General features: G+C 28.9%; 1 protein-coding gene across 1 annotated transcript in view; it reads right to left on the reverse strand.

Moving 5' to 3' along the window:
* LOC129959858 (uncharacterized) overlaps positions 1-14,390 on the reverse strand; it is a 41,641-nt gene that overhangs the window by 12,297 nt on the left and 14,954 nt on the right. The window contains exons 5-9 of the mRNA XM_056072752.1: positions 9,240-9,367; positions 8,969-9,157; positions 4,640-4,808; positions 2,172-2,353; positions 1,461-1,585 (exon numbers count right to left, since the gene is read on the reverse strand). Coding sequence (XP_055928727.1) covers positions 1,461-1,585; positions 2,172-2,353; positions 4,640-4,808; positions 8,969-9,157; positions 9,240-9,367 — 793 coding nt within the window. The remainder of the gene's footprint in view (positions 1-1,460; positions 1,586-2,171; positions 2,354-4,639; positions 4,809-8,968; positions 9,158-9,239; positions 9,368-14,390) is intronic.

Here is a 14,390-nt window from a genome sequence, read left to right on the forward strand (position 1 = left end):
TTCTGGAGCACAATTATTAAGGAAATATACTCCAAGAATTCGGAAACATTTTTTTTTATCCGATTAAATTTAAGAAAATAATTCAGCAATAGATGCCACATTCATACATTGAAACGATATTAAAAAAGTGCGTGTAAATTTTTAATTAAAATATATACCTTTTATGCTAAATAATAAATTTAAATTAAGTTTTAAAAATCCAATAAAATTACTTTCAAGTTAAATGGAGAATATAAGATTACAATTCTGCATTTTTAAGAAAATGAAGAATTCGGCACTAAATTTCAATACATGAAAATGCTTCAAATTTTCATTAAATTTATATCCAATCTGGAGTTTAATAAGATTATGTAACTGTAGAGAAGTTGTTCGATTAATCATTCAGTGTCAAGTACTCTGTAGCAATTAAACGATATAGGTTTAAGAACTCCAACTCAAGCAGTTTAGTAATAATGCAACGTCAAATGTAATTCCAGCATTTTTAAGTCCTCCGCAAATATAAAAGACAAAAAAAAAGTAAATTTCTTTCTTGATTCGAACTTCAAACGAAATAAATTCATTCATCTAAAAAAAAAAAAAAAGCAAAAACATCCGATTAATAGTTCGTTAGTTATGCATGCTATCTTTTATCAGGTCGGTAGTTTTTTTTAAATATATATATTTATATATTTGGCATTTTTATTATTACTGAAATTTATACTGGCTTTCTTGTTTGGTGTAATTCAAGCAATTCTAAATATTCTATTGGTCATTTCAAAACACTAATCTGTTTTTTGTTGATTGAAAGAAATATTTAGTGAATAAAAATGACTTTCCGCATTCATTTATATTCAGTCCGATTTCACGTTGAATCTAATTTTATCAAACATTATTCGCATGATTCGCTTATATTATGGCAATTTATCTGTCTTTGCTTATTAGTCGCAAAATATTTTCAATCATTCATGGCTCGATTGACAGTCAGATGCGATAGTTGCGTACGAATAATGATTTGAATGTGGGAATTTTCGAGAATTCAATAAGATATTAAGATATTAAAAAATAAAAAATAATTTTTTTTTCCCACAAGAAATTTTATTTTAGTTTCCGAGAATAAGAACTGAAGGAAAGTAGTTCTTACTTCCACGCAACTTATTCCACAATTTTGCGCTCCTCGATAATGTTACCCAAGGCCCTGCCTCTCCCTCTAAAGTTACACCATTGAACAAAAGCAAACAATCTTTTCAATTTATTCATAATGGTTCAGTGCACTGAACTAAATGTCAAAAGTTAAAGAATGTTATGAGCTTGAAGAAACTTATAAAAAATTATCGTGCAATATAAATGCCAGAAACAATAGTTTTAAATAATATTTTTTAGTTCAAGAAATTCAGAATAAGAGCGAGGAATTATGTAATTCCCAATGGCTCTGAATTTCGTTGAAAGCCAAATTTTACACAGAAGTAAACAAAAACGCTTACCTGCCAATTCTCTCTAAACCTCTGCTTGGCTCTTGCTGCTTAATTAAATGAATGTCCATTACTTCTTCATATGTGAATAAGGAGCTCGATGAAGGTTCATTCAGTGTAACGTAAAATTTGTTAGCCTAATGGAAGGACACAATTTGACTTTAATTCAAGCAAAAGATTATCACTTACAGCAAGAAAAGTTGCATACAAATATAATACTTATGATTTCCAGAGATTCAAATATAAAATTTCCAAATAGATACGAGCTCTACATAGAAAGAATCTATAAAATATTTTCTAGAAAACTAAAATTTTTTTCAATAATTATGGAACATATCTTCTTTTTTGTTTGAACCCTTTCAAATATGTCTACCATTTTTAGCACTGAGAAATAATTATTCAACTTAAGCAGAAAAGAAGAACCTCTGCAAAATACATACATTTTTATTTATTTTTACCGAATATAAAATCTTATTCAGAAATTTTTGAAGAATAAGAATGTTTACAAGCTGAAATAAAAATGCTTCTGAATTCCGTAAAAATAAATAAAGATGTATACCTTTATAGGTGTTTAAAAAATAGAAGCTAAATTAAACAATGTTTCACCGACAATTTTTTAAATTATTAGCCTCATTCTAAAATTACTTTCATCTCTGACTGAACTGAAACTTTGACAATTGAAACATTTTAAACAATATAATTTTTGAAAAAGTAAAAGAATACCATTTCAGATGACATTGGTCCAGCAAAAGCATTCAGAAAATAAAGTGAATGCTTTTTGCACATTTGCTCCGTTCCAAAATCCTGGAAATTTTCCAATGACTTTAATTCTTTACAATTAGTAGGTCTTCCTACAAATGGTTGTAAATCTTCGTAGGAGCGAAAGATGGGTACATACAGCAAGCCTATAAATATATTAAGGCATTAGTATAATGGAAAAAGTAACTTGGAAAAGTAATACAATTTGTAATAAACGTTAAAACAATCTGCATTTTTCCCATTTAATTCCACTACAGTACAGCTAAATTCTATATATTTTAAGAGACTGTTTGCTTGTCTGAAGAACAGGATGAGGCATTTAGAGGTTGATAATAATTATAATCTCATTTTTTATATTTAAACGTACTTACTTTGAAGATTATAATGTTCGTTAGTTCAACGGAGAAAATCATACTTTACTGTTCTTTTTATTTTGCAATGAAATGAGCAAAGAATTTTTTTTTTAAAAATTAGCCTTCAATTGCCCATTTTCCAAAGCAAATAATGCTGAGTACAAATCAAGCAATACCTGTGTTTACATATTTTTTAGAATTATCTTTTAACAATAATTTTTTTTCATTGGTGAAATGCTGTGTTGGAAAAGTGTCCTGTGAAATTTTACCCATTAATTGGGTATGACGAAACATTTCAATGAGAAACAAGTTGAATATACGTTAATTATCCAGTCAATACGTTAAGAAGTGTTTCCTTTAGCACATTTTTCATCACTGTATAAAAAAAAAAGCAGGAATACAACTTTCAATAAATTGGAGTTTATATATGTGAAAAGAGAGCAGCACCTATCCCAGGTACCGTAAGTACTAGTCACATTACTGATTTCAAGGCAAAGAAGGATAATTAGCCTTTTAAATATTAACAGTTCGCTAAAGAATTTCATAAACAAGGCTGTTGGTTTATTGTTGAAGGCAAACATTTTTGATAGGTTAAACAGCACAATTTTTTTTATCAGTGTGTTTATCCATAAAAATTCAAACTAATATTACAGAAGTTTAAGATAATACTTCTCAATGATAAAAACAAATATTCACCAAAATGATCTATCTTTAAATTTCCATTGCAAAGCAACAAATAAATAATAAATTCCTTTTTTTGTTTTGTTTTTTGTTTTGAAGGACTAATTTTCAATCTCAGTTTATTATTAAGTAAAACTGATTGTAAAGATTACACTTACTACAGAGAATTTTACTGTCTTGAATTTCTAGATCTGAAGCATTAGCATCGCTCAAGAAAGTATGTACTTTAATGAAAATGATAGATTGATTTAAATAAAATCTTATTTCAATTCTACATGATATTATTTTGAAATGGATCTTGCCATTGTAAAACTAAAGCAGGACAGGAAAGCAAATGAGCTAGTGCCCGCACTTTTCAAACTCGCATCACGCAAGCTAAAGTATGTTGTGTGACGCAAGTTTGAAATTAACAGATTCTTAAATGCCTGGCAAGGAAATAAAACAATTACTAAAGTCGTCGAGCTGCACAGTATTGCAACACGTACCTGTGTGTTATTTTGTGTGTATGTGCATTCATTCTAATTAATCATTACTGTAATCTTCAGAAGAATGTAATTTGTTATATTAATTTGAAATCAAAGTCTAATTTAGAGCATGGGAGCCATCTAATAGCTATATTACATTTCATATTAGTTAGGCCATCCTGGAGGTATGGTATTTTCATAATTTGGCAATTTTCAGATGCACAAGGCACAACACAGACATGTACACCTACCTCCTATATTTCTTATTATAATCAATCCTTTATTTAATTAGTATCAATCATTATTATAAATAAATTATTCTCAAAGATAGTTGATGTTTTGAATTTGCAATAAATTTTGGATACCTGTGCATTTAATACTTCATGCAATTCATCATGGCTTACAAAGCAATTTTAGGTGCATTTGTTTAAGACAAACAGTATTTAGTTAAATTAAGTTTTAAGACAACCAAAAATACTTTGCAGTAAAAAAAAAAAATATTTTGGGAAAGTAATATTAAATAAGAAAACTTTTCTTTTCACCTTCACGGTCTACTTAAAATTTTTGTTTTAAGGTCTAAATTCTCACTTCTATTACATATGCACTACTTAAATAAGGATAAAAACTAAACACAACACAAATTCATTAAAACATCAATAATTATTTTGAATCTTTCTTGAAAACCAGGAGCATTTTATATAGATTATATCTCTTCATTTAACAAAATTGAGCACTTTATTTTTAAAAAGCCAATAATTAATGAATGGTATTATAAACATGAAACAATATATAAGTTTACACCAGTTAAAAAAACCCAATTAATTCCTTTACTCAATCAGTATATATATTAACATATATTTTGTTGAAATTTCAAAATTAGGTAACTAATAAGCACATCATTACAAAATGTTACAATAGTAATAGTAAAAATTACCATCGGTAAGTACTTTCTTTAACTGATTAGAATCTTTCTCAAACATCAAGCTCAAAGGAGTAAAACCCGAATGATTGATTAGTGTTTTACATAATGGATTGGCCAACAAAATTTTGCAGCAATCCGTATATCCCAATTTGGACGCATAATGCAGGGGAGTATCTCCGGTCTAAAAGAAATAGAAACTATTAATCCAACAATTAATCAAAAGAAATAAGCAGAATATTAGTTATCTTTAGATTAAATTAACTGTAAACATTATAATTGATGAGCATTTTATATTACCATCATGACATTCAAATCAAAATCATCACAGTCAATTAACATATAACAGCATAAATAAGAAAAAAAGAATGTATGATTAACCATTTAAACTCATTAACCCCATCTGAACGCAATGCAGGGTGTTCCCAAAAGACTGAAACGCGGTTTAATTCTTTACCCATTAGCGATAAGTGTACGATGCAAATTGCAAAATAGTTCAAAATAAGGTACAAAATAATAATAAAAAAAAATCGCCGTTAATTTTTCAAAAAATTACACTTTTTTAATTTTTATGTGACTCCTCTAGGCAAATATGGCCAATCCGAAAGTTTCTCTTTTCCATTTAACAAAATCAAAAGAAAAAAAAAAACAGCTTAACTGTATCTTTAAAACCAAATAAATTGTGATACAGAAAAATAAAAATGACTTATGCCAGTTTTTACATCACGTAAAATGCTGTTCCTACGGTGGAAATAGGGACGATACACAAATTTTTAGTGGAAATTTTTAAATAAAAAATGCGATAACGAGCATCAAAAAAATCCTAAATGACTTTAAATAAAGTTTTAACAGGCATAGATAACACTCTACCTTATGCGTGAAGCGAAACGCATGCGGCTCTCAAATTTATTTAATGTAGTCTCGCAGTTGGTGCATATAATAAAAATAACGCATACAAGTAGATAGACATTTTATAAAATGTATTTTAAGAAAGATCCTGTGATAAAAGAAAATCGTCTATATTTCACTATGCAGTTAAAGATATTTTAACATAAACATTTGAAACGGCTAAATTACAAATATATGAAGAAAAATAAATAAATGTCTGAATTAATTTGTTAGAATGTCGTTTTGAAAAACTATGATAAATTTAACAATAATTTACTTACAAATATTTATTTTGCATTTTAATTTTTAGAAATAAAAATGGCAGTCTGAACATAAAAAAACAAGAATATGCTCTAAAAGCGCCGCGAATATGCTCTAAACAGGCAAAAAGGATTTTAATGAAAGTACTACTATACATTTTATATTTTTATAGTATGTAACAAATTTTATTTCAAGTTTGATATATGATCCCTAGGCAGCGCATTCAATTTTCAGTTAAGTATAACTCACTCAATTTTAAAGATAAGAGTATTCGATTTTTATTTGTAATAATGTTGTTGCATAAAAAATTAAAGCTTTCTAATTAACTAAATCTGTCTGGAGGGGTATCATAAAAATTTAAAAAGTGCAACTTTTGGAAAATTAACGGGATTTTATTATTATTATTATTATTAACACGGTCTTACTTTGTAATTTACTTTGTCCACTTATCTGTAATTGGTAAAAAATTAAATCGCGTTTCAATCTTTCCGGGACACCCTATATATTGGAATAATGTAAAAAATATCTTGAAATCAAGTCGGGAGCACGACCGGATTATAAAATAAGCAAAGTAAGCAACTACCTATGGGCACTAAAATTTCTGTATATTTTTTGCGATCCTTTCTGAATATGATAATCTTACACTTTCAGTTAATTTACAAAGGCTGTGTACTCTCGAACTTATTAAAATTAAAATCTTTTAAATGTTAGAACATTTTTTTACCATTCCTAATGAATTATGTTATATAAATTTTTATATTATGAAAAAATCTAATTTTATGTCGAAAACAATTCCAAGATCAGCACCTGAATCGTGATATCAGAAACTAGCAAAAAAACATGAGTATCAGATCAAATGAGTTTAAACAATTTTATATCATCAATTAAAAGATATTCATAGAATTTTAAAATACCACCATTGTCATTAATAAATGAAATAAAAAGCAGGAGTCCACGATTAGATCCTTGCGTTAGGTTCTTGTAAACTGATGAAAAATAACATTAAAAGAAATACAAATTATTAAAATTAGTGAATTAATAAAATTAATATAGAAACCAATATTACACACTTTCTTTAAAAGAACATCCAAAATCAGTCAAGTCAAAAAAGTCATAGAAAAATCAGTATAAATAACATCAAATTCTCAATGATTTTAAAATAAGAATATAATACGGATATGTTTACAATGACCAATTCTATAATTAAATAGTATTTAGACTGTGTTCAAAGTCTTTTTTTAATTGCTTTTAAATGCAAATCTTGTATTTTGCACTCACTCGAAAAAGATTCATTGAATGCTTTGCCAGTTTATCAAAATTTGCTATAGGAAACTGCTTATATAAAGATTAAAAACGATAAAAAATATATGATGTAGGAAATCAAAAAAGAAAAAATTGGGCTCTCGTGACGTGCATTGCTTAAGGAGTACCTTGAAGGTTTAGAACTGCCCTGGCAGAACAGGAATACCTTAAATATTTAAGAACTGCTACAAACAGCGAAAATAATTTTGCACATAATATTATATTATATATACACATTATAAAATTTACCAACTTCTTTTTGAAAATATTTCTAAGCTCTGACGCAATGAAACTTAAAAACGGTCTGCTCTTCGCGTCAATAACATATGGATAGTAAAAAATCTATTGTGAATCTTCGATCTTTTAAAGTTGAAAGAGAATTTTGAGATGTATCCCTTTTGCAGTTCAGAATAGTTTGAATCTCATCTCGCAATTGTTTACACAAGAAGAAATTATATATTAATAGAGAAAAGCATCATTTCTATATTCTTTCTGGAACTGTAGATCTTTACAACCGATCTTTTACCCCTTAGGTACGGATTTTCTTGAAAAGATTTTTGGGGTTGGAATAAATTTAATTTGGTGATGCGCCAAATATTATACAAAAGGTTTATTAAAGAATAAAATTTTATTAAATTTATTATTATAAAGATGAATAAAGTCATCTTTAACTTAATTCGTCATCTTTAACTTAAGCTAAGAGGTTACATGACATCAAATGTACCAAAAGGGCAATAGTCTGGGAAATCGGAAATTAATATTCTGATTTTAGCATTTTTTTTTTTTCTTTTGCTTTTGCATGTGTCTTAATTTGCACTTCAGGTGTTATTTTTTAAACTTTTCACTTTAATATTCATGGGGGGGGGAGACACCGCTTTCTAGCATTATCTAAGATTTTTGCTTTGTTGGTCTTGTTATAAACCAATTATTCGGGCAAAAATAACTGTCATAAAAGAAATTTAATTTTTTTGAATAAACGTTCAGATCAACGCAATTTTATTAACTAGAAGCAGAACATACAAAAAACCTCAAACATTACTAGACCGAAATTTTTTTATTTAATATGTAATAGTAAAGGCAGTTTCAATTTCCCCCCCCCCCCAACACTGCTTGTTTCTCAGTTGGGGAATCCCACTGTTATAATGCTATTACATAAATTAAAACGGCATCTAGATTTCGCCACCGGCATTTCAAACAAATACAGATTGCCAAACATGAAAGACAACACAGCTACTAACTAAAATATTGAAATGAACATATACAACTTTTTACATATGGATGGTAAATATATATATTTGTGGTTTTTACAAACAGATAAGCAAATTACTTTTTTGGATGATTATTTTACCCATTCCATTTATCCCATATGATTTTATCGATTGATCTATACGGCACTTTTTATTTATCTTTACACCTAAATTTTACTTTTGATACAGGCAGGACATAATATATTTCAAGTTGTTTGAATGATATTTTATCACGGAGTAAGAAAAATGGACGTTTCATCATATTTGACTTTTATTTATGTTCACAAAGAAAAGAAAGCTGTCGTTGAACGTTAAAGAGATAGGTAGTACTCCTGATAATCATTAATCACTTGTTAGTACTGGTTCACCATATTTCATTTTATTGATTTTTTTTCACTAAAAGATGACCAACGTTTCAGTTCACCAAATAAAGTTGAGGATGGCGAAATGAGCACGGCTACGACTTGCCTATTTGATTATTCACATCACTCTCAAAGACTCAGTATTCTTAGTATCTAACTAGGAATATTAATATCTACTGATCTATAAACATGGAACAGATAACTTACAATGGGCAATAATTAAAAAAGTAAAATTAACAGTCTAACAATAGATCTAAATTTCATTATAAATATTTTATACTTGCCTCGTCTGAACCCGAGTTCAAATACATGTCAATTAGTTTGGTGATTTTTTTTGAACGCTCGTCATCTGTTTGATTAGGAAACAACCGTCTGGCAAAACGAGGGTGTTGCAATATGTCTAAAATGACCTGGCAAAATAATGGCGAATTTAAAACGGTTGCGAGTTGAAGAAGATTGTACTGAGCATCTTCCTATAAAACACAGGTAAAACTGATCAATGACTGTTTAATTAGAGATAAAGTTTAAAGAACTTCAGAGAAAAATTTAACTTACATGCGTCACTGTCGGAAGTAAGTCTCCACAATAAAATATACCTGGGCAATTCCAGATAAATTGGGAAAAATTTTCTACTTCCCCATTTTTTATAAATCCTCGCATCAGTAGCATATCTTCAGAAGTTGCTGCATAAACAAGAAACATGATTAAAACTGATAAATATTGTATTGAGTAAAGCTCTCTATAATTACATAGGAGCTTAGAATACAAGCTTAAATATATGAAATCGCATGAAAACAAAGATTATTTCAGCTGTTCAGGCTGCACCGAAAATAAGCATTTTATTGCAGAAAATCTTTCAAAGGAGGATTTTATTCTTTGAAAACAAATATATTTATTTTTCATAATGTTTTCGAAGAATATTTTTACTTAGTTTGTTATTACTTTTCACTTTTAATTTTACAGAACATAGCAATACAAATTTTAAATTCACAAAAATATCATAAATTCAAATTAAAAACTATCAAAATGTTTCACTGGACTCCTTAATCAGAAATCATTCAAAATGCTACCGATATTATAAGATCGGCAAAATCACACGAATTTCAATTCATAAATTTTTAATGAAAAATGCGAAGGTGATACCTGAGCTGGACCCATCTCTATAAACTTCCCCACTACACTTACATGCTCATTAGAAATATTTAGAGTTTAGAATTTTTGAGTTAGAATTTTAGAGTTTAATGAGGAGTATTATTCACTTTCACACACCACATCATTTTTAATGGTTTCTAAGGCAATGATACATTAACAAATTTATCAAAATTCAATGCAACAAATTTGAAGCAAGAACAATATTATTTTCATTCATTTCAAATTGAGCGCATATTTTAGATGCTTATGCAAGATTCTGCGACTTGCGTGTAAAAAATATCTATTTTCATTAATTATATTCCAGTTTTACTCTAAGAAATTTGAAACATCTTGAATCACAAAATGACGATTTGTACAGAAGAATAGGTTTGTTGTAGAGATAAAACACAATATCTTTGATATATCTATAAAAAAATAACTACTTTTGCAGAAAAGTCCCTAGCTCTTGCGCTAGTAAATCCAACAAATTAACCATCTAGTCACAATTCTAAATATTTGAATTCATTTGCTCAGAGGACAGATTAGCCAAATATTTTACTATTAAATAGTTTTGGAAAAGAGAAAATGACTCAGAAGTAAAAATAAACCCTTCTGGAATAAAAAAAAAAATTATTTATTCGTACCTGAATATTAAGGGAATAGGAAACTAATTTAGGATTCAAATTGATCAAAAGCTATTCGGTTTCTCAAAATGCGGAATATTAGGTACAAATAATTTAGGATTCAAACTGATCAGAAATTATCAGGTTTTTTTCAAAAGGGGCTGAAAGGCTAGGATAGTGACAGGCGTCTACTCTGTGGAAAGATGGAGAGCATTGTTGAAAAATGCGGCATTTACATCCGTTTGAATCGTAGCTGTAGCTAGGAGTTCTCATAATTTTAAAGTGATTGAGATAAAATCCAACGCTTTTAGATACATCCCATCTGAAAAGTGAGGATGAAAAGCTAATTATTAGTTTGACTGGCCTGAGTTGAGTGTTGAAAAAAGTTGATTAAAATAATATCCGATCCATTAATTAAATAGTATTTAATTTTCGCTAAAACAATTTTTTTGTATTTTTTTCGCTATCATTTTAATATTACTTTTAAACATGAATATATCTGTGTGAACATAATTTTGCAGATGCGTGGCCGAAAAGAAAAGAAATTTGGAATTACCTTCAATTTATTTTATTAATGGGAGGGCATGGGTTGCACCCGGGGGCGACAAACAGAACACGTCTGTTCGCGCCAGACCACAAAAGAAAAGCGAAGAAAATTTTTTTCTTAATACGTTTGCTAAGAGATTATTTTAGGCATGTTGATTTAGGAAAGAGAATCTTAGATATCTTCGAAGATATGCCATAGGCGTTAAGGATTTTTATCCGTTCATTTTTAGCGTGATAATTGCAATAGAACGCGTATTAGAAATAATTAAACAATACAGTGGGGCTTGGGTGAGGAAACTAGCGAAGATTTTAAAATAAATAAGGACTAATTTAAAATGGAAATTAGGAAATTAATAAGGATTTAAATTTGATTGTTACATATAGAGCTAGTTTAAAGAGCAGCAGAAAAAAAGGACTTCCCATGCCTAAGAGGCCTTACATGACTTAAGTCCCTATATACGGAAGTCACAAAATCAAAATTTGGAAACTAAATGATAGTATTCTGAAGCAGACAGAAGCGATTTAAATTCTACGTCGTTTGAATAATAGAAAGAATAAGAAAGGAAAATATATATATAAAAACTTTCTCTGAAAATGAGATATGCCTGATGTCGAATTATTGACAAATGCATACCGGAGTAGAAAAAAATATTTTCTTTGAAGAACAAATATCCTTAAATATTAGATCAGTTCATACTTATTTCATTTAAAAAGTGTGCTTCCTCAAAATTAAGTGCGTTAAAGAGGAACGCATGTAATGATTAAATGAGAACTAGTCCAAGGTCGCACTAAGAAGACAAAACATTAGTACATTAATTTAACTTTTGAAAGCCAAAATGGTTACGAGACGAAGTAATGAACTATGCCCTGGGGACCATTTACATTTGTAAGTCAATGAAGACGAAAGAATAATATTCTTCTAAAGCTATCGTTATGTCACTGCCCTAATTTAAAACAAGAGCATAGATTTAATAAAATTATCGAAAGCAGGGGAAACTTTTTCCTCCGAAGACTAAATTGAAATTCGAAAGTTAGATCTCAATATTTTTTCTGTCTTTCATTATCAGTGCTCTTGCATAAAAATAAAAACGAAGGAAAACAAAACTCTGCGCAGTTTTCATTCTATATTTATATCATATTTGGTCGAAAACAATGAATTTCGCATTTCGCCAAAGCCCGAAGTTCGGCCAATTCGCGAACTGGCCAAGAAGTTTGGCCGAAGTCCGAAGTACTTGCAATTAATATTGTATATTCTACTTTGGCTGGCCATTTCGCAAAGTGGCCGGGAATCCTTGGCCAAAGCCCGATGTTATTATCTGTACTTATAAATAAAGCTGTGTGTGTGTGTGTATTGGCACTTTGCAGACCAAACCGTTTGACATACAGTTATCAAATTTGGCATATATATATCTTGGAGATCGGAAATGTGCACCTTGAAGCTATTTTTTAAATTTTTAATTAATTAAAAATTAAGTGTAATTTCGGCGTTTTGTCACTATAACTTCAGAAAATATAACAGCACAAAATCGATTTTTGCATCAAATTAAAGCTAAAAAAATTATCTTTTCAATGATACTAATGTTTTAATTTATAAATTATGCTTTGATTTTTAACGAATTTTTAAAAAATATTTTAATAATATTTTTCAATAATATATTTCGCACAAAATAAAAATAAAATTTAATCTGCAAGAGCACGTCAAAATAAAAAATAAAAAATTCATTAGGAAATAAGTACTTTTGAATCTCCATCTATGCGTTATGATAATAGTAAAAGCTAAAAATATTCACTTTAGTGATTAGCTCCGTCTAAAAAATAATGTATGGAACGTTATCTAAACACTCGCTCCCGGTTCTATAGATATTAAAATTGGCGCTGAAAGTTTTATTGACCGATCATTTGTCATCCTGCACAAAACTGGGATTCCATGTTCATTTTACGTTAAAGTAAAAAGTCTAATTTTTTTTAAACCGAAACTATTCAATTTTTAAACTGTAGGATGGTTTTTGCAACCCGTCTTATCCAATGTGCTACTTCCTACAGGCGCCAGTGATCCAAAAATGCCTAAAAATACTTTAAGCTGATTTTAAGTTTGATAAATTAATAAGTAAATTTTTTTCTCCCAAACTCAATAATATAAAGTACTGTTTAGATGTTGAAATATTAATATAATTTTTTTTTTCATGTTTCCAGATTCACTTGTCGATCATGACGACCCAATATTCACAATATATATTACAGCTGGTTGAGTAACTCAAATCAATAACCCAAGCTGTCATAAACTGGAAAAACCTACATCAACAGTAGTGTTAAACTAACCTACAGGTTTTGCAATTATCTTATGCCCGGTTATTGGAAATAGATCTGCTCATTTCATGCAAATTAAAATAACTTTATTAACACAAAGGACAGAGACAGACATAAATATAAGCAACAGACATACAAAACAGAACTACAGAAGCGTATTTTACATCGGATATTATACAATGACAGACCAATCAGATCACCTCATCACATCACTTCAACTTCTCTTGCGTCGTAAGGACTGTGAAGTCACAGTTGCGATCAAAAAGAAATAATGCAATGGCGTCGCAACAAGGAGAGTAAAAAATATTCACTTACTAAGGTTGACATTTCTTACGTGTCCGAAAACCTGAGAGACATTCCCCCCAAACCAACCCTGTATTATGGGGACGAAACTGTTTTGAAGAAAGGTCTGTACATAATAGTGTAACTTGGCGACTTTCAATAAATCAGTGCAAAAATAGACTGATCCTAATAGATTTATGTCCAGGAAAATTCAGTTGTGTTAACATAACAGAAACTTATCAATTTCGAAAGCCCTCAACTTGCCCTTTCTACGCGTTGGTAATTGCAGACAGGGACGGATTAAGCGTGTTAGGCACGGAATTTCTTAGGAGGCCTTCTAAAAGAATCCCACATATGAACTAATAAATTTCGATTACAACAATACAATGTTTTAACGTAATTTCGCATATTTTAATAATTAGATTTATTAACAATAATTTCGTTTCATTATTGTTTTATTTTAATTACCTAGTTGATTTGTTCAATTAATCATTATTAATCATTAATATAATTTTAAATCAGTTGATGAATTTATGAAATTTATATCCATAATTCGTATGTATAAATATCTATATTATAGCATATTGTAGCATCTTCATCACTTTGTCAAGTGTTTTTTAATTTGTCAAGTGTTTTTGATGATCTAAATGCATTTAAATTTTTAAAAAAATATTGAATATTCCTAAATTATGCTTTGTTTTTTCTAGAAATATTTGCAATTTTCGTCACAAATAACATTAAAAATATTATAAGTGAATTTTTTTATGAAACAAAAACGAATTTTCAATAAGAATTCTTTTTCATGCATGTGTTTAAT

This window comes from Argiope bruennichi, chromosome X2 (genome assembly GCF_947563725.1).
Source record: "Argiope bruennichi chromosome X2, qqArgBrue1.1, whole genome shotgun sequence".
In the NCBI taxonomy this organism is placed as follows: domain Eukaryota; kingdom Metazoa; phylum Arthropoda; class Arachnida; order Araneae; family Araneidae; genus Argiope; species Argiope bruennichi.